This window comes from Stegostoma tigrinum, chromosome 3 (assembly GCF_030684315.1).
Source record: "Stegostoma tigrinum isolate sSteTig4 chromosome 3, sSteTig4.hap1, whole genome shotgun sequence".
NCBI lineage: Eukaryota > Metazoa > Chordata > Chondrichthyes > Orectolobiformes > Stegostomatidae > Stegostoma > Stegostoma tigrinum.
In genome coordinates this window covers 109228704-109250722 of record NC_081356.1, presented here as the reverse complement: position 1 = coordinate 109250722, position 22019 = coordinate 109228704, and the positions used below count along the sequence as shown (strand labels likewise).

The following is a 22019-nucleotide window of genomic DNA, read 5'->3' as shown; positions in this document are numbered from 1 at the left end:
CATCATGGGCCTCCTGCAGTGCCACAATGATGTCACCCGAAGATTGCAGGAACAGCAACTCATATTCCGCCTGGGAACCCTGCAGCCTAATGGTATCAATGTGGACTTCACCAGTTTCAAGATCTCCCCTTCCCCAACTGCATCCCTATACCAGCCCAGTTCGTCCCCTCCCCCCACTGCTCCACACAACCAGCCCAGCTCTTCCCCTCCACCCACTGCATCCCAAAACCAGTCCAACCTGTCTCTGCCTCCCTAACCTGTTCTTCCTCTCACCCATCCCTTCGTCCCACCTCAAGCCGCACCCCAGCTACCTACTAACCTCATCCCACCTCCTTGACCTATCCGTCTTCCCTGGACTGACCTATCCCCTCCCTACCTCCCCACCTACACTCTCTCCACCTATCTTCTTTTCTCTCCATCTTCGGTCCGCCTCCCCGTCTCTCCCTATTTATTCCAGAACCCTGTCCCCATCCCCCTCTCTGATGAAGGGTCTAGGCCCGAAACGTCAGCTTTTGTGCTCCTGAGATGCTGCTTGGCCTGCTGTGTTCATCCAGCCTCACATTTTATTATCTTGGAATCTCCAGCATCTGCAGTTCCCATTATCTCTGATACCAAGTTTCCTTTAATTTGGCTGCTTAACAAGAAATCTCACAGACCAACAACTGAAACAACGATTTAAACTTTATTGCATGTAAGAACTAAAATAAGACTCTTCAGTAAGTTAAGCCTCACAACCCAACTTAGTTATGACCCGATTAAAGGTGGAATCTGGACAGGATTTTAACCAACGGTGATCTGGAAGTGTCCAGTTTTGGATACTTATGCAAACTTGTTGTCCAGAGTTCTGCTAAAGGGGAGTTGTGGAGATAATCTTGATACAGATTTTTATCCTTTGGTCTAGGAGGTGATATGTTGGTGATTTCTTTAGAGTCTTTCACCCAAGTTCCTGCGAGTTTGCAGCAGGCCTTCATATCAAAAGTAATTGCTTTGTTTCTTGGGGATAATGGGAACTGCAGATGCTGGAGAATTCCAAGATAACAAAGTGTGAAGCTGGATGAACACAGCAGGCCAAGCAGCATCTCAGGAGCACAAAAGCTGACGTTTCGGGCCTAGACCCTTCATCAGAGAGGGGGATGGGGAGAGGGTTCTGGAATAAATAGGGAGAGAGGGGGAGGCGGACCGAAGATGGAGAGAAAAGAAGATAGGTGGAGAGAGTATAGGTGGGGAGGTAGGGAGGGGATAGGTCAGTCCAGGGAAGACAGACAGGTCAAGGAGGTGGGATGAGGTTAGTAGGTAGGAGATGGAGATGCGGCTTGGGGTGGGGGGAAGGGATGGGTGAGAGGAAGAACAGGTTAGGGAGGCAGAGACAGGCTGGGCTGGTTGTGTGATGCAGTGGGGGGAGGGGACGAACTGGGCTGGTTGTGTGGTGCAGTGGGGGGGAGGGGACGAACTGGGCTGGTTTTGGGATGCGGTGGGGGAAGGGGAGATTTTGAAACTGGTGAAGTCCACATTGATACCATTAGGCTGCAGGGTTCCCAGGCGGAATATGAGTTGCTGTTCCTGCAACCTTCGGGTGGCATCATTGTGGCACTGCAGGAGGCCCATGGTGGACATGTCATCTAAAGAATGGGAGGGGGAGTGGAAATGGTTTGCGACTGGGAGGTGCAGTTGCTTATTGCGAACCGAGCGGAGGTGTTCTGCAAAGCAGTCCCCAAGCCTCCGCTTGGTTTCCCCAATGTAGTGGAAGCCACACCAGGTACAATGGATACAGTATACCACATTGGTAGATGTGCAGGTGAACCTCTGCTTAATATGGAAAGTCATCTTGGGCCTGGGATGGGGGTGAGGGAGGAGGTGTGGGGGCAAGTGTAGCACTTCCTGCAGTTGCAGGGGAAGGTGCCGGGTGTGGTGGGGTTGGAGGATAGTGTGGAGCGAACAAGGGAGTCACGGAGAGAGTGGTCTCTCTGGAAAGCAGACAAGGGTGGGGATGGAAAAATGTCTTGGGTGGTGGGGCCAGATTGTAGACGGCGGAAGTGTCGGAGGATGATGCATTGTATCCGGAGGTTGGTGGGGAGGTGTGTGAGAACGAGGGGGATCCTCTTTGGGCGGTTGTGGCGGGGGCGGGTTGTGTTGTGGGAAATGCGGGAGACACAGTCAAGGGCATTCTCAATCACTGTGGGGGGAAAGTTGCGGTCCTTGAAGAACTTGGACATCTGGGATATGCGGGAGTGGAATGCCTCATCCTGGGAGCAGATGCGGCGGAGGTGGAGGAATTGGGAATAGGGGATGGAATTTTTGCAGGAGGGTGGGTGGGAGGATCCTGGGCCATCTCCAACACATCCCTCACCTTCCTGGACCTCTCAGTCTCCATCTCAGGCAACCAGCTTGTAACTGATGTCCATTTCAAGCCCACCGACTCCCACAGCTACCTAGAATACACCTCCTCCCACCCACCCTCCTGCCCAATCACACCATGCGTAATCTAAAATATACCATATAAGCTCAGATGTACGCAAACTAATAATCAATAAATGAAGTACAGAATAATGATCAGTAAATGAATCATAAATAATAAACATGCACAAAAAAATATAGTAAACAGCACACATTTTACTTCAACCATTGCAGCTTTTCGAGTATCATTTCTTAACAGAACTAATTTCCTTTTCAGCGGCTGTATTTGTTGCTGACACCAAAAGTGAAGCATGATTGTATTAAAACCACGCTAAATCCAAGTACACAAAATAATAATGACAACAGGATGTGAAAATAATATGAATCCATGCAGCCATGTGTACATTACTTCCCGAATTACAGACGTCATTGCACCACTGATGATGTTACCCAGCTGGGTTACGAAATGTCTGCAGAACAACGAATTAGCTCGGCAAGCCAACCAACCACAACACCCACAAACTGAGCTACAGACGTGCTCTAAAACCTTAGAATGCGCCTTTTTAATATCTGTCTAGATTCTCTAACTATTATGCTAAACCTTAACATGTAACCTGTGTGCCTTTCTCAAAATCCCTTTTAGTTCTTCCAAATGTTCCTTTTGCAGGGCAATATGGACCTCATATTTTTGCAAATACTCATAACCATTTCTCCAGGTGAATCAGTCACGTCTAAATTCACATATTTTCCCCTCCTGATGTTAACCAATTCTACTGTTCCCACGCACATGACATTTTAAGGTGAATGCAAAATGTTGAATCAGGGATGGTACAAGTTGATTTATGTTAATTAGAGATATTAAGAACTGCCGATGCTGGAGCTCAGTGATAACACAGTGTGGAGGTGGAGGAACACAGCAGGCCAGGCAGCATCAGAAGAATCAGAAAGGCTGACATTTTGGGTTGGGACCCTCCTTCAGAAATGGGGAGGGAGAAGGGAGCTTGGAAATAAATAGAGGGAGGAGGGGTGAGGCTGAGGAAGATATGTGGGATGGTAAGAGGTAAATGCAGGTATGGAGTGGTGGGGATTGGTTAGTGAGGTGGGAGGGGTAGTTAGGTGGGAGAGAAGATGGACAGGTTGTATCAGGTGAAGGAGACAGGAATGAGAGGGAGGGTTGGACATGGGATGAGGGTGGTGGTGGGGAGATTTTAAATCTGGTGAATTCCATGTTTAGACCACTGGGCTGTAGGGTCCCGAGTCAGAAAATGAGGTGCTGCTCCTCTAGTTTGTGATACTGGAGGAGACCCAGGATGGATATGTCACCCAGAGAGTGGGAGGGGGAGTTAAAAGGGTTTGCAAAAGGGTTTGTTGTGAATGAGAACTTTGAGGAGCAGGAAAACAGGCTTGAACAGATCAAGATTGAGGAAGTTGATGTGCTGGAAATTTTGGCAAACATTAAGATTGATAAGTCCCCAGGGCCAGACCATATTTATCCTAGGTTGCTCCGGGAAGTGAGAAAGAAGGTTGCTAAGCCACTGGCGAAGATCTTTGCTTCCTCACTCTCCATGGGAGTCGTACCGGATGATTGGAGGGAGGCAAATGTTCTTCCTCTTTTCAAGAAAGGGAATAGGGAAATCCCTGGAAATTACAGACCAGTCAGTCTTAAGTCTGTGGTCAGCAAGGTTTTGGAAAAAAGTCTGAGGGATAGGACTTATGACTATTTGGAAAAGCATAGTGTGATTAAAGGGAGTCAGCATGGCTTAGTGAGGGGCAGGTCATTCCTCACAAATCTTATGGAGTTCTTTGAGGAGGTCACGAGACAGGTTGATGAGGGTCGAGCAGTGGATGTGGTGTACATGGACTTCAGCAAGGCATTTGATAAGGTCCCCCTGGCAGGCTCATTCATAAAGTCAGGAGGTATGGGATACAGGGTGATTTGGCTGTCTGGATTCAGAATTGGTTGGCTGACAGGAGGCAGAGAGTGGTTGTAGATGGTAAGTATTCTGCCTGGAGGTCAGTGCTGAGAGGTGTCCCGCAGCGCTCTGTTCTTGGGCCACTGCTCTTTGTAGTTTTTATAAATGACTTGGATGAGGAGGTTGAGGAGTGGGTTAGCATGTTTGCTGATGACACAAAGGTTGGAGGTGCCGTTGATAGTATCGAGGGCTATTGCAGGCTTCAGCGAGACATTGACAGAATGCAGAGCTGGGCTGAGAAATCGCAGATGGAGTTCAACCTGGATAAATGCGAAGTGATGCATTTTGGAAGGTTGAAATTAAATGCTGAATATAGGATTAAAGGCAGGATTCTCGGCAGTGGGAGGAACAGCGGGATCTTGGTGTTCAAGTGCATAGCTCCCTCAAAGTTGCCACCCAAGTGGATAACGTTGTTTAGAAAGCATATGGTGTTTTGGCTTTCATTAACAGGGGGATCGAGTTTAAGAGCCTCGAGGTTATGCTGCAGCTCTACAAAACCCTGGTGAGACCACAATTGGAATATTGTGTCCAGTTCTGGTCGCCCTATTATAGGAAAGACGTGGAGGCTTTGGAGAGGGTGCAAAGGAGGTTTACCAGGATGCTGCCTGGACTGGAGGGCTTGTCTTACGAGGAGAGGTTGACTGAGCTTGGACTTTTCTCTCTGGAGAGAAGGAGGAAGAGAGGTGACCTGATCGAGTGTACAAGGTAATGAGAGGCATGGATAGATTCGATAGCCAGAGACATTTCCCCAGGGCAGGATTGACTGCCACGAGGGGTTATAGTTTTAAGGTGTTAGGAGGAAGGTATAGAGGAGACGTCAGAGGGAGGTTCTTCACCCAGAGAGTTGTGAGCGCATGGAATACTTTGCCAGTGGTAGTCATGGAAGCGGAGTAATTAGTGACATATAAGCGACTGCTGGACATGCATATGGACAGCAGTGAATTGAGGGGAATGTAGGTTAGGTTATTTTAATTTTGGATTAAGATTATTCCACGGCACAACATCGTGGGCCGAAGGGCCTGTACTGTGCTGTACTTTTCTATGTTCTATGTTCTATGTTCTATGTTTTATGTAACTGGAAGGTGTTGTTTGTTGCGTACAGAGTGCAGATATTCTATGAAACAGTCTCTGAGTCTATGCTTGGTCTCACTGATGTACAGGAGGCCACATCGGTGCAGCGGATGCAACAGACCAAGTAGAAGAAATGCAGGTGAACCCACAGATACAGAAGGTTTGTTTTGTGCCTTGAATGGGGGTGAGGGGGGAGGTGTAGCAGCAGGTGTAGCACCTCCGGCAGTTGCAGGGAAATGTGCCGGGGGTGTTGGGGCTAGCACAGCTTGGGCCCATGCAGGTGCCCATGGCTTGGAGGAGGTGGAGGGCATGGGTGATGTCCTGGACGTAGGTGGGGATTTCCTGGGCTGGGGGGTAGAAAATAGAGTCGAGGTAAGCAGAGATAAGATCTCCTCCAAGATTTCCAATTCCCTGGCCCCCAACACCTCATCTTCACCATGGGCATCCAATCCCTGTATACCCATATTCCACATGTGGACGGCCTAAAAGCCCTCTGCTTCTTTCTCTCCCACAGTCCCAACCTGTCCCCCTCCACCAACACCCTCATCTGCTTAACTGAACTCGTGCTTAGCTTCAGCAATTTCTCCTTTAACTCCTCCCACTTCCTACAGACTAAGGGGGTGGCCATGGGGACCTACATGGGCCCAAGCTATGCCTGCCTCTTTGTAGGATACGTGGAACAGTCCCTCGTCTGCTGTTACATTGTTACTATCACCCAGTTCCTCCTCTGCTACATTGATGTATGTATCAGCACTGCCTCGTGCTCCCACAAGGAACTTAAACAGATCATCAACTTTAGTAACATCTTTCAACCCAACCTCAAGTTCACCTGGACCATTTCTGATAGCCCCCTCTTCTTCCTGGGCCCCTCTGTCTCCATCTCTGGTGACCGCCTCGAAACAGATATCTATTTGAAGCCCACCAACTCCCATAGTTACCTGGACTACGCCTACTCTTACCCACCTTCCTGCAAGAATGCCATCCCTACTCCCAATTCCTCTGCCTCCATCACATCTGCTCCCAAGATAGGATGTTCCACTTTCAAACATCCCAGATATCATCGGCAGGTCTGGTAGCATCTGTGAAGGAGAAAACAGAGTTAACATTTTGGGTCCAGTGATCCTTCCTCGAACCCAAAACATTAGCTCTGTTTTCTCCTTCACAGAAGCTTCCAGACCTGCTGAGCTTTTCCAGCAACTTTGTTTTTGTTCCTGATTTACAGCATCCGCAGTTCTTTTGGTTTTTATCCCGGATATCCTCCTATGTCAACAACTGTAACTTGCCCCCTCCGGTGATCGAAAAATGTCCTCAACTGCATCTCTTGTGTTTCCTGCACTTCTGCCCTCACACCCCCTCCCCACAACAAAAATAAAGACAGAATCCCCTTGTTCCTCACATCTCACTCCACCAACCTCCACATCCAAGGTATCATTCTCTGCCACTTCTGCCACCAACAATCCGACACTACAACCAAAGAGATATTTCCCTCCCCACTCCTATATGCCTTTTGTAGGGAATGCTCTCTTCGTGATTCCCTCGTCTGCTCCACATTCCCCATTAGCCCCACAAACCCCAACACCTTTCCCTGCAAACACAGGAAGTGCTACCCCTGCCCTTCCACCTCCCCTCTTACCCCCATTCAAACGCACCAAACAAACCTTCTGTATCAACAGAGTTTCCCCTGCACATCTGTCAACATGGTCTACTGCATCCGCTGCTCCTGATGTGGCCTCCTCTACATCGGTGAGACCAAGCATAGAATCAGAGGCCATTTCGTAGAGCATCTGCATTCTGTACACAACAAATGACAACACCTTCCAGTTGCCAACTATTTTAACTCCCCCTCTCACTCCCTGGAACATGTCCATCCTGGGCCTCCTCCAGTGTCACAATGACACCACCCGCAAACTGGAGGAGCAACGCCTCATATTTCGCCTCGGGATCCCTACAGCCGGATGGCCTATACACGGAATTCATAAGCTTTAAAACGTCCCCATACCAGGCCTCATTCCATGTCCAATCCTCCCTCTCATCCCCACCTCCTTGACCTGTCACAACCTGTCCATCTTCTCTCCCACATATCTGCCCCAGCCTTCCCACTGACCAAACCCCACCACTCCCTGCCTGCACTCACCTTTCACCACCCCACCCCACCTCTCCTCTCTCTACTTATTTGGGAGCTCCCTTCCCCCTCCCCACTTCTGAAAAAGTATCCCAACCTGAAACTTCGACTTCCCTGCTCCTCTGATGCTGCCTGGACCGCTGTGTTCCCCCAGGTTTCAATGATGATATTCTTTTAAAGATGTTGTGAAACAGTATTCTCCTTCAACTCCAAATCCAATTCCATGTCGTCTCAAATGGTACTTGAAATTTCAGGAGTAGGATTAACTGTTTCATTACTGCTGGAGTTAGAGCCACATGTGGCTTGTCCGCTTGTGTAAACTGGGATCGGGATAAACAATAGTTTTATCAGTCCAGTGGCATTCTTTAAGTGCTATCCCTACAAATCCTGTCCCTAAGCCCCGCCAACCCCACTTTTCTACCACATCAGGTAGAACCTCCTCAATTGTCATCCAAATGGTGTTTTGGATTACTCCAATATTTTGTACTGTTGTAATATTTAATGGTTTGTCATCTTCAGATGTGGCAGATATTCCTAACACAAGACCTTTTCCATTCCCTTCTATACTTTTGTTAATCTCCTTAAACTCACAGATAGAGATTTTGCTTAAAGTTCCTGCCCCATCAGCTAATTTCCTTAATTGACATTAACCCAGGTGGGAAATTATCTCTTTTTAATCTGACCTACATTTTCTATGTTACTGATCCAACATCCAATTGCTGTATATACTACACTAAGTTGCATTTATTTGATGTTGGATGCTCTTTCTGGCTTCCTTTATTGTTAATTGCATCAGGATGTGATTCTAAGGTGTCAACAATATGAAATGCAGCACTGTTTGTTCTGTCCCTGCCTAAGCTTAGTGTTATCTATGTATAGTATACCTTTGACTTGAGAAGTTAATTGATATAATTGTTCACTTATAACACTGATGTCTAGGCCATTAACTGCAGACACGCCTGCAGCATCTCCTAATAAACTACCGTGTTTCCTGTTTTTCCTTCCATTGTGTAACCCTTTTGCTTAGACAACCTCTTGACCAATTCATAATAAACGGCAAGTAGAGGTTTTAGACACCATGATGCAAAGCGAATATCTGACAGATTCAGAATGACTGGTACCAATTCATGATGGATATTTCCATATAATACTTTACCCATTTTTCACATAATTATCTCTCCTCTGGGTTCTCCTATTCTTACAGGACACCCTATGGCAAGTTCAGTCAGTTCTGATGTAACTGCAAGTGTAATTTGTTTCTATGTATATCTTCAGCACAAATTGACCGCAACTGCTGACTCATACTTCCGTTGTCAAAGCCAAGCCAACAATACAATCCCCAAAATCAGCTTCATAGTTTGTCTAAAGCTCAAAATCAAAAGATCAAGATAGTTCCTGCTTTTATTTACAGGTTATCAACTTACACAGATCATTTGAATTTTGCTCTTCCAAGATTTTTACTCATCAGGATTGTTGCCTGTGAAATATTCTATTCAGACACTTCAACCAATTTATTACTCCAAAACTACATTTACCAAGATGCTCTTACATTGCAGTTCAAACTTAGTTTTATTTCTTCTTAGTTCCTCTAACTAGGGCTTGTCATAAGGTTGTTGAAATTGTTTCTGGCTGGGATGTGGATTTCAGTAAATTACTGTTCCCGTCCCTCTAAGGCATATCAGAAAAGCATGTCAGACTCCTCTGACACACCAGGAGATGGGTCTTAGCCCTTTTCTGGCTGACTTGAGAGTTCACCCACACCCTTAAATAAGGTAGCTTCAAATTCTGGCATTTGTTTGCCTCACATCTCAAAACACCTGGTTTATATCCCAATTACTGGTCGACTGCCTGTATCCTCATTTACATTGTTGGATTTTTATTAAATCTTTATCTTTACTTTGGTCTTGTACCTGTCTGGTGTAGGTGGATGCAGGGAACATTTATCTGACTATGGCAGAGCGGGTATCGGGCTCAGGATTATAATCCTATTCCCTGCCCTGATCTGAGCAGGAGATGGCTTCACCTTCAATCAGGGTTACACCTGTCATCCCATAATCCCTGTCTGGGTCCCAAAGCACAGAGAAACCCTCTGGCTGGAAAGCTGTGACTTTAAGCCACTTGTCACTTAGAATAGTCAGCATTCTGCACTTGATGCTCAAGCTGTTCTCAATGCAGAATATTAAGTGCTGCCTGCAGGTCTTTCCATTTATTTTCCAGATCCTGAATCATAATTTCTGACTCTCAAAATTCTCCCCGTGCCTTCTCAGCATTTCTGTTCACTGTCTCAAATTGGCTTTAATTACTTGAGAGGTAAATTACCTTTTCCGGACTGGCAACTTCTGGATATTTAACCTTTCTGTTTAACTTAGTGTTTTCCAACTAGAAAACTGTCCATTCCTGACCAACAGCCTCTAGGGTAACAAGCTTCTGTTTTAGCTCAGCTTTTTTTGACTGTATTTCCATAACTTCTGACTTCTACTTCCCAGCTCAGCAATTTTCTGATTTAACACAGAATTCACGTACCGGGTTCCTGAAAAAAGACAACAAATTCCATCAGCCCAAGCCCTTTCCGTGCTCACTTTCCCATGGATTTTCAATGTTCTTACTTTTCACATTGTTTGAAATTTTGTTGTTCTGATTTCTTTCAACCATGACTGGGAATGTATCAGTCAGGGTGACAAAGATTTCATTTTATTGTCTTATTTCCTTCATTTGTGGAAAGAGATAGAGAGAGACAGGGGAAAGGTGGCTCATTGATAGTAAGTGTAGATAGAAGGGTGGCTGAATAAGTGATAGTAGAGCTGAGAGTAGGAGAGAAAGGGCAAGCCATACTGAAAATAATCCGTGTCATCATAGGACGAGGAGCAGGGGTGGGTAAAAAAACATGGAAGGATGGAGTCAGGCTCTAAAGTTATTTTACTTGATGTTGAGTCCTAGAAGCTGCAGGGTTCCCAAGTGGAAATTGAGGAGTTGTTCTTTGAGATTGCACTGAGGCTTAGTGGAACATTGCAGCAGGCCTGAGGCAGAGATGTTGGTCAGGAAACACGATGGTGTGTTGATGTGGCAGGCAACTGGAAGCTCAGGGTCTTTTTTACAAAAAGAATATAGGTGCTCTGCAAAGTTGTCACTGAGAATGTATTTTGTCTCCACAGTGTAGAGGAGACCACATTGAGAGCAGCGAATACAGTAAACTAGATGGAGTGAAGTAGGGTATAAATCACTGCTTCACCTGGGAGGTGTGTCTGGGTCCTTGGTAGGGAGGAAGGAGGAGGTAAATCAGCAGGTATTACCCTCTTTTGAGATTGAATGGGAAGGTGCCCTGGGGTATGAGGAGATGTTGGGAATGCAGGAGGAGTGTACCCAAGTATAGCAGAGGGAATAGTCCCTGTGGAAATCTGATAAGAAAGGGGAGGGAAATATATCTCCGGTCATGGCATCCCACTGGAGGTGAAGGAAATGAAGATCTTGGTTGTGGAGGTTGGTAGGGTGGTAAGTGGACAGTGTGAAAAACAGCAGAGGATGAAAGAACTGAGCAGATAGTGAAGAGAGCCTGCTGAAAGGAAAAGGTATCAGTCAACCTCAGTTCAGTACTGTTCTTCAGTGCCAGCTAACGAAGGAAATGACTCTCATGAATTAACAGCTACAGCTACAGCAGATGATGCTCAACCCAGAAGTGGCATACAACACTGGCACAGAGCCAAGACAGAAAGATGCCATTAATACCATAATAGTAGCATCTTAATCTGATTGCCACCTTTAAGGACTTGTGCACATATACATTCAGGTTTTTTTTTTCCTTAGAGATAGTAGGAACTGCAGATGCTGGAGAATCAGAAATAACAAGGTGTAGAGCTGGATGAACACAGCAGGCCAAGCAACATCATAGGAGCAGGAAGGCTGACATTTCGGGCCTAGACCCTTCTGATAAAGGATCTAAGCTTGAAACGTCAGCTTCTGTGGCCCTAAGATGCTGCTTGGTCTGCTGTGTTCATCCAGTTCTACACCTTGTATTCCCTTTTCTCCTTTACTGCTTTTAGAACTGGACCTGTCATTTTGTATCACCTCCCTGCATTCTTCCTGCCAAACTGAATTACTTTCACACTCCTCTAACTTACGTTTAATTTAGCACTTGTTCACCCATCCTGCCATTCTATCTACTTCTTTTTGAAATTCTACATTATCCTTAACACTTCAACTGGTGCCTACTAAATTGTCTTAACCCTTTGCAATTCACCTACCAATGCAACAGGTCCATGGCAGATGCCAGGTCCCTCTCCCAACACTCACTCCTGGATCATCTGGGTAACAAGGATACCTACTCATTGACTACAGCTCCACCTTCAACACCATGATTTCAAACAAACTCATCTCCAAACTTTGAGACCTGCAAGAAATTACAGGAGTTGTGAACACAGTCCAGTCTTTTAACTCTGTCTCTCCTTCCCACTGCCTTGGGTAAGCAACCAGCACAATCAAAGATCCCTCCTACTCTGGTTGTACCCGATTTCATCCTCTTCCATCTGGCAAGCGATATAAAAGTTTGAATACATATATGAACTGATTCAAGAACAGCTTCTTCCCTGCTGTTATCAGACTTTTGAATGGATATACCAAATGTTAATTTTGATGTCTCTCCATGCATCTTCTCTGCACCTGTAACATTGTAATCTGCACTCTATTCTGCTATCCTAATGTGCTTTGTATGAATAGCAAGTAAAACAACACTTTTTGCTATTCCCACATGCAATTGACAACAATAAACCAAACTCAAACTCAGTACATTAAATATGGCATGCTGAAGTATTTACCCAAAAGCTTGTGCCTGTCATTTTTCATACTTCAGCTGATTTTTCTGGACAATATACCCCATTGTTTTCTGTGATTAACTTATGGGATGAAGTAGTCCTGGGAGAAATTAGTAAGAAGCATCATGTTTTTGTGAATTCTTTTACTGTTACTTTAACGAAGTGAGTTGAAAAATAATTGAACTAGCAACTACAATAAATAACAAAAGGAACTTCCTGTAAATATGTCATCGTTATTATCACAGTTTCACTGCGAATTCTTCCCTCAAATGCCAGTGTAGTTCCAAGGAACTGCCATTACAATGAAAAGTTTTATAAATTATTAACAGTGTTTACAACGTATTTAATAAGTCACATTGAAAACATTGTCTTATTATTTCATCATTAGGATATTATGAGTTCATCAGAATAATTCCAGACATGAAAGGCTAATCTAACAAAAACAGATTGACAGATAGTTTAGACCTATACTCATTAGAATTTAGAAGGATGGGAAGAGATCTAATTAAGGTAAATAAGATACTAAAGGGGATTGACAAAGTAGATGTAGAAAGGATTTTCCTATTGTGGGGCAACCTAGAATTAGAGATCATGGTTTTAGGACAAGACTATAATCTTAGCAGATTTAAGATAGAGATGAGGAGAAATGACTTCTCTCAAAGGGTTGTGAATCTATGGAATTCATGATACCAGAGCATGGTGGATACTGGGACTTGAGTAAATTTAAGGAGGAAAGAGTCAAATTTTTATTTGGTAATGGGGTAAAGGATAATAGGGAGTATGTAGGAAATTGGGGCTGAGGCCAAGATGAGATCAGCCATGATCATATCAAATGTTGGAGCAGGCTCGAGGGGCTGACTTGCCTACATCTGCTCCTATTTCTTATGTTCTTATCATTCTTCATGCTGTTTTTCTTCTGTATGATTAAAAGAACTTGCATATTCACCATAGAAGCACATCGTATCATAGAATCATCTTTGTGATACTGGTTTAGGGATAAATATTGGCCAGGTTCTTGGGTGAACTCTTGTTTTTCTTCAAGTACTGTCACATGGGCCTGAAATTTATCAGAAATCAGCTCAGGCTCATTTTCATTTGTTTATCATGAAGGCTATCTCTCCATGAGGCCTGGTGAGTTTTGAACAAATGAACAAATAAAAAAGAACAGCACAGGAACAGGCCCTTCAGCCCTCCAAGCCTGTGCTGTCCATCATGCCCTAATTAATCTTAAAAAAACCTGCCATTCTTCAATCAATATCTCTCTATTCCCACCTTATTCATGCACCCATCTAGGTGCCTCTTAAATGTCTTCAACGTGCCCGCTTCCACCATCTCTTCTGGTAGTGCTTTCCAGGCTGCTACCATTCTCTGCGTGAAAAACTTCCCTCGCACATCTCCCTTCAACTTTCCCCCTCTGACCTTGAACCTGTGCCCCCTTGTAATTGAAACTTCAACCCTGGGGAAAAACCTCTGACTATCTATCCTGTCTAGGCCTCTCATAATTTTGTAGACCCTCTATCAGGTCTCCTCTCAGCTGCCGTCTTTCCAGTGAAAACAATCCCAATCCTTTTAACCTTTCTTCATTGTCAATGCCCTGGAAACCGGGCCACATCCTGGTGTACCTTCTCTGTACTCCCTCCACATCATTCTGGTAGTGTGGTGACCAAAACTGCACATAATACTCCAAATGCGGCCGAACAAGGGATTTATACAGCTGCAACATGTTTTGCAAACTCTTACACACCATGCTCTGGTTGATGAAGGCAAGCATGCCATATGCCTTATTAATCACCTTAGTCCCCTGTGTTGCCACTGTCAGGGAACTGTGGACCTGCATGTCCAGATCAGTCTGAATGCTAGCGTTCCTAAGGGTTCTGCTATTTACAATATAATTCACACCTAAATTTGATCCTCCAAAATGCATAATCTCACATTTGTCTGGATTAAACTCCATCTGCCATTTCTGTGCCCAAGTCCCCATCTGTCTATGTCCTGTTGTATAGTTTCACAATTGTTGGCACCATCAGCAACTCCACCAATCTTCGTGTCATCAGCAAACCTGCTTATCGGACCACCCACATTTTCCTCCAGATTATTTATATATTCTACAAGCAACAAAGGACATAAGACTGACCCCTGTGGAACAACTCTAGTTAACGTTCTCCATTTTGAAAGATATCCTTCCACCACTACCCTCTGTCCTCCATGTCCAAGTCAGTTTTCTATCCATCTAGCCAGGCCATCCTGAATCACTTGTGATTTTAGATTTTGTACCAACCTGCCATGTGGGGCTTTATAAAATGCCTCAATAAAGTCAATATAAACTACATCTACAGCCCTTCCCTCATTAATTATCCTCATTACATCTTCAAAAAATTCAGTCTGGTTGGTGAGACATGATCTTCTCCAGGCAAAACAATGCTGCCTGTCACTAACTAGTCCATTTTCCTCCAAATGCGTATATATCTTGTCCCTCAGTATCTTCTCCAAGAGCTTCCTCACCACAGGCGTCAAGATCACTGGCCTGTAGTTTCCTTGATTATCCCTGTGTCCTTTCTTAAACAAGGGAACAACATTTGCTAATCTCCAGTCCTCTGGAACTTCACCTGTGGTCAATGAGGATGTGAAGATATCTGCTAATGCCCCAGCTATTTCCTTCCTTGCCTCTCTGAGTAACCTGGGGTAGATCCCATCTGGTCCTGGGGACTTGTCTATCTTAATGCAAAACTTCCAAAATCCCAAAACTTCCTCTCTCAATATGTTGACATTCTTTAGAGTATTCACACACTCATTCCTGATCTGAACGTTAGTCATGCCCTTCTCTTTGGAGAAAACTGATACAAAATACTCATTAAGGATCTCCCCCATTTCCTGTGGCTCTACGTATAATTTCCCTCTTTTGTCCTTGAGTGGGCCTACTCCTTCCCTTCCTCCTGACATATGCATAAAAAGCAGAGAGACATTGGGAAGACCTGGGATGAGGAAAGGGGATGGGTGCAGGTAGAGAGCTGGTATAAGTATGGAAGGGAGAGGTGAGGGGAGAGGCCCTCCCAGCCTCTGGGCTCCCCTTGTCACATCCCCTTTGCTTCTGAAACCTCTTTCCTTCTCACTCGTCTTCCCCACCCTCACCCTCAGCCCAACACTGAATGCCAGCTAAAACGTACACTCACTTCCCTGTGCATGCACAGTAATACATTTAGGCTTGACATTACATGTAAAGGCTGGGTGTTTGAAATTGTGTGTTCCCACCTGCAGGTGTCGGTGTCAGCAAACACTGCCAATGAGAAAGGTCGAAGGTATGGCCATAGGTACCTTCATGGGGCCCCAGTTATGCCTGTCTTTTCATGGGGTAGGTGGAACATTGCTTGTTCCTGTCCGACTCCAGCCCACATCCACAGCTCTTTCTTTGGTGTTTTGGTGACATCATCGGTGCTGCTACTCTCCCTCGTCCGGAATTGGAAAAATCTGTCAATTTTGCTTCCAATTTCCACCCCGTTCTCACCTTCACTTGGTCTGCATCTGACTCCTTCCTTCACTTCCTTGAAATGTCTGCTTCCATTTCTGGGGACAGGCTGGCCACCAATATCTACTACAAACCCACTGACTCTCAGTTTCCTATAAAGACTCTATTTCATTCTTCTAGTTCCTCCAGTTCTGTCACAACTGTTCTGGCACCACCGCTGACGGGCCCTTCAGCCTCTTCTGACGCACTTCCCGTACTTTGCCCTACCTCAACAGCGATAGGTTACCCCTTGTCCTCGCCTACATCCCTCCATCATCCACATCCAGAGGATCATTATCTGCAATTTCCACCCAGATAAAATCCTACGGACCCAGGTTTGAATCCTGCCAAGTGGAAAAACCCATCTGGTTCACCAATGCCTTTTAAGGAAGGAAACTAGCATCCTTACCTGATCTAGCCTACATCTGACCCCACACCCACAGCAATGTAGCTGACTCTGAACCACCCTCTCAACAATCAGGGATGGGCAGTAAATGCTGCCTGGCCAGCAACACCCATATCCTGTGAGTGACTTAAAAAAATTCTGCACTTCACTCAATCTAATGTACTGTGTTCACTGCTCACAATATGGTCTCCTCTACACTGGGGAGATAAAGTGTAGACTGGGTGACTGCTTGGCAGAATGCTTACATTTGGTTTGCAAAAATGATCCTGAAATTCCAGTTGCCTGCCATTTCAACACACCACTGTGTTCCCTGGCTAGAATCTCTAAGTTCAACGCAAGCTGGAAGAACAGCACCTCATTTTCCACTTGGGAACCCTGCAATCAAGTAACAAGGGAAAATGTAGGGGAGCTAAATCAAGACATCTTGGGAAGGGGAAACAACATGCAACTATCCCAAAAAAACTTCAAGAATAATTTTAGGGTCTGCTCATCTTCTCCCATCTCCGTACCCCAACCCTTGTCATCACATTGTCAGCTACTAATAGCCCCCATCATTCAAGTAAATCTTTGGGCAGCATGGTGGCACAGTGGTTAGCACTGCGTCCTCACAGCACCGGGGCCCTGGGTTCAATTCTACCCTCGGTGACTGTCTGTGTGGAATTTGCACATTCTCCCCGAGTCTGCATGGGTTTCCTCTGCATGCCCTGGTTTCCTCCCATAGTCCAAAGATGTGCAGGTTAAGTGGATTGGCCATGCTAAATTGTTCATAGTGTTCAGGGGGATGGATCTGGGTGGGATGCTCTGAAGTTTAGCGTGGACTTGTTGGGCCAAAGGGCCTGTTTCCACACTGCAGGGATTCTACGATTTACCCTTTGTCTTCCTAACTGCTGTTCTGTCTCTCTGGACTATCTTCACCTCTTGTTTACTCTTTGCCCCTCCCCTCCTCCACCCTTTCCTCACTACTATCCATTCTGAAGAAAGGTTCCTGGACCCAAAACATTAACACTGCTTTGTCTCCACAGATACTGTCTGACCTGCTGAGTTTTTCCAGCAACTTCCATTTTTTTTCCCCCGATTTCTAGCATCTGCAGTTCTTTGGTTTCTTTCTTTAAGGAGTGTGAGCTAGACTGCGAAGAGACTTGCCATCCCTATTTATCCTGACAGGTTTCGAGGGGGTGGTGGAGATGTGCAACAACGTCACAAAATGAGATGCCAGCACAAGTCAAGTGATGCAACAAACTGACATCCTCCGCATGTGAAGTAATGTTTGTGGATATGTGCAAACATTACCTTATTGCCTAGTCAATTAGCAAACTGTATAGATCACCTATTAGGTTATACATTTTTACAGCTTAAACTAATTTTCCAAAGCACAACATTTTACTGTGAGAAGACAGCACAATGAAAGAACTGTAAGTTGAAACCAAATCTGCAAGGCCACATCTGTCAAAGGAATGTAGCAAGAGATGGGAGGACAGCATTCCTTCAATTTGATAGAAGGTCATTGTAGACCCATTATTTCACTCAGTGAGATTGTTGTTTTTAAGTTTTGTTTAATGCAATGATGTGATGAGCAATGCTGCAATAAAGGGCTGAGGAGGCTGTAGTTTAGGGTGGGCTGAACGTGTACACCTGGGAGGGGTTATATTAAGATTATCTGCACCAATCACTGTGTCTAGCTTCTGAAATGGGGAAATTGCATCTCATTAATTGAATTTTATGTCTTGCAATTTTTGTACAATTTCACATGTGATAAAGGCTTTGTGTGTGAATTGAAGTTAGAGAAATAAATGAACATTTGAATCAGTAACCTAACAAGATACTTGTTTCGAGTTCTCCACAGATCTACCGCTTGCTCTTCCTGTAACTATAGCTGGGTCCACTGGGCAATTTATGTACTCTCTAACGTTTTTTTTGGACAGTGTGGGCGATTTGTTTAAGTGCACAGCCCCCTCAAATTCTGTTTGCATGGCTGCACAAACACAGTAAGTGAAAGTGCTGACCGGTGGGTGGGCGGTCATGTTGCAGGAACCATCTGTGGAATATAGATTTGCAAACCATATCTCATAGGCGACCATGCCGTTCTAATATTAATATTTAAAAACAAAACGTAAAACAATATTTTCTGTAGAAGGGTCCCGACCCGAAAGCTTTCCTGCTCCTCTGATGCTGCTTGGCCTGCTGTGATCATCCAGCTCTACACCTCGTTATCTCAGATTCTCCAGCATTGGCAGTTCCTGCTGTCTGTCTCCACAAAACAATATCTGTCCAACAGGAGCATGGCAACAACAATCAGATAACAAGGGAAAATCTTGGGGAGCTAAATCATGACTTCTTGGGAAGGGGAAATAATGTCCACCTATCCCAAAAAGCTTCAAGAGTACCAATCAACACCCATGTGTCCCTCTCCAAGGGCACCCAGGTACAGATGTCGTTCTCCACCTTGACTAATGCTGTTAAGTTTGCTAAGATGAGGCGTGAAGATCACCAGTTAGCACAGCCCAGCACTTACATTGGCAAGTGCTCCTCTACAGATCTTTAGACCCACAATATCGAATGATATCTCTTAATTCGGCTTTCAGAGCATGGATTTTGTATTACCTGCTGCCTGAGAAGCTGTTTCATTTCTGCAAGCAGTTGATTGAGTTGCGTCATTTGGGTGACTAAGAGTCTTCCAGTGTCACCTGCAACATAAAGAGATTTGGTTACCTTGGGTTGATATAGTTCTGGATTATAAAGACAAGTTCAGATGATAGAAATCGGATTGAAATCTCCTCATTACATTCAATTTCCTCAAAGTATTTCCAGCATCATCTTATTTTTAATAAATAAGCTGTCTGATATTCCCTCGGCAACTTTCCATAGAAAGAAACAGCTGAAGTTTAATTTTGGGAGCCCAGCATCAGAATTGATTCTGAGCCTTGAGTCCACACAATGTTTCCATCAGCATGTCGTTCCATTGTGAAGGAGATGGCTAATTAATGACTGGCCATGCTGCTAATGACAGCAGACAGGGTCCTGGCCCTGGAAGGCTAGTGGGAAGCCCATGGGCAAGTTACCAGTACGACTTGTACCTAGTTGTTATCATGAAATAAAGTATATTTTGATGAAGACCAAATTCCTTTTTGTTAGAGCACTGAGTGATTTCCTTTGACTATATTAGACCAAGCAAGGCCTGTAGGTCACTTTGAGAAAATAAATCAGGATGTTGGGAGCAAATCACCCAGATAGCTCACGCAACACTATGAGCAGTGGTGAGGATTTATCTTACCACAAAACACTTTCTTCCTTTTTTTATGTTGGACATTCAATGACCAAAGCATCACAACTGGAGTACAAATCTGGGGAAAAGATTATACGTAGCCTTTATAATTCACAGTACTGCCTTAGATAGAAGTTATTAGAGGATTTGGCTTTAAGAATGATATATAAACTAGCAAGAAGGTCAGCCTGACAGTGTGCAAAGTGGGATCCAAGACAGACAGGAAGTAAATGGTTAGGGTTGATATGTGGGTTTTTGACTGGAAAACTGTCTCCAGAGGTGCTCCACAGGGATCAATACCAGGCATTCTACTAAATAGGATGTACATTAATGACTTAGATATAGGTCATACTTAAGACATTCACAGATCATATAAAATTAGATGATGATGAGGATGCTGCACACTACACTATATCAACTGACTGTTCAGATGGCCAGAAAAATAGCAAGTGGAATTTTATACAATCTGCAGAAGTGTAAGGTAATGCATTGTGGAGGACAAGGAGAGCAAGGGAATACATAGTGAATAGTAGGGCTTTGAAAAATATAGGGTAATGGAGAAACCTTAGTGTACACAGGGCTCTAAAAATAGCAAGATAGACAGTTAAGGTAAAGAACACATACTTTCCTTAATTAGCTGAGAGTTGAAATGTATCAGCAGGGAGATTATGTTATAACTCAAATAAAAAGTTAGACCGCAGTTACAGCACAGTTCATAGTTCTAATAAGCGCATTACAGAAAGAACATGACAGGACTCGGGAGGATTCAAAGCAGATTTAAGAAGATGGTTCCAGGACTGAAAACAGTTAGAGGAAATATTGGATAGGCTAGAATTGTTTCTTTTCGAACAAAGAAGACTGATGGAAAATTTAATTGGGTGCATAAATAAAAGTCACCAGCATCTTACCAAATCATAGGGCTTTCTGAGAGAGAGTGAGAGTGAGAGAGACACAGAGAGACAGCTGATGGTGGTTTAATATGAGGGTCACTGTACCTCAGGTGAAGAGAGAGTTTGAGAAAGAGATCACTGATCTAGCCAACTGAGATAATGATCCCAGACCTTAATAGAAAGGAAATGAAAAGAACTGTGTTTGCTGTAAATCAGAAATTCTTGAATAGAATGGACTTGAAGAATTTATTTCTGTTTCCAGTGGCTTTCAACTTACTGGTATAAGGTTTAGAGGGGAATTGAGTCATTTTCTCATCAGGGTTTGGTGGGGTTTGGAATACATTAACTGAAAAGATGGTAGAGATATGTTGGTTTGTTCGCCAAGCTCGGCGAACAAACCAACAGCCAAACAATTTACCCGAGCTACCAATATTTCGCAACATCTCTAATGGTAGAGATATATCCCTTCAGTACGTTTATAAAAACACCTGGATGTACACTTGGGGTTCTGTAACCTACACCTTACAGATCAAAAGCTGCAAGTAGGATTAGACTGATTGACTTTCTCAGCCAGCACAGAAACAATCGTCCATGTTTCTCTGTTCCGCTAGATGGTATGAAAGTCCTGCTGCTTGTAGATATCATGCTGTTACCAACTTACCAGCAATGCCAGCAGAATCACTTTGTTGCAACATGCAATCCTGAAGGGCTGCCACTTTAGAGATAGGGCCTCCAAGGACAAATTTCATCTCCTCAACAGCATCCTACAAGAAAAAAGTAGAATCTACAGTTATATTATTTTCGAGTGATCGATGCATCTCTACAATCAGTTCATTACATGAAATAAAGGAATTTTAAGGAGCGTACAATAAAAGTCCTTGCAGGGGCTAAAGTGAGTGAGCAATGGGTACAGTGGGGCGAATTGCACTGACACAGACAGGATAAGCTGCCTAGCCTTCTCCTGCACTCTATTACACAATGAATTCCATTGGGCTTGAGATCAACATAGTGGATAAAGGATGAACTTAAATGGTCCGAGAGTCAAAGCAGCTCCAATAAAATGCATCTCTGAGCCAGTTCTCACTTGCTTTATAATAAAAGTGTCTGCCTCAAAGACAAAGCAATGAAGGCAGGAGGGGAGTAATGGAAGTGTTGGTTACGTGGGAGGATGTGGCTGATTTTTATCATTTTGAGTAGGTTCGAGAGACTAAACAGGGAGGTGACAAAATGAAGGCAAATCTGCAGACAATTTCCAGAGAACAGAATCTTGGCATAAAAACACAGGAATTAGAAGCAGCAGTTGGCCGTTCAGCTCTTCTAATCTGCTCCACCACTAAATGGGATGCTTTTAACTCCTCTACTGCCTCTACCCCTCAACTCAATGCTCCCTCTCTAATCAAAATTCTCTCTAAATGAGGCTTGAGCACATTCAGTGATCAACTTCTGCTGTGAGACTGCTCTGTCATTCAATAATACGTTGGCTGATTTGATAATCCTCAACTCCACTTCTCTCCTTTATCTCTGTACCTTCAATCCCTTTACAGATTAAACATCTATCTCAGCCTTGAATATACTTTCTGACCCAGCCTCCATA

General features: G+C 44.4%; 1 protein-coding gene across 1 annotated transcript in view; it reads right to left on the bottom strand.

Annotated features, from left to right (window-relative positions):
* The window catches only part of thbs4a (thrombospondin 4a), a 135116-nt gene that overhangs the window by 73412 nt on the left and 39685 nt on the right, over positions 1–22019 (bottom strand). Inside the window, exons 4-5 of the mRNA XM_048528285.2 lie at positions 21087–21189; positions 18875–18957 (exon numbers count right to left, since the gene is read on the bottom strand). Coding sequence (XP_048384242.1) covers positions 18875–18957; positions 21087–21189 — 186 coding nt within the window. The remainder of the gene's footprint in view (positions 1–18874; positions 18958–21086; positions 21190–22019) is intronic.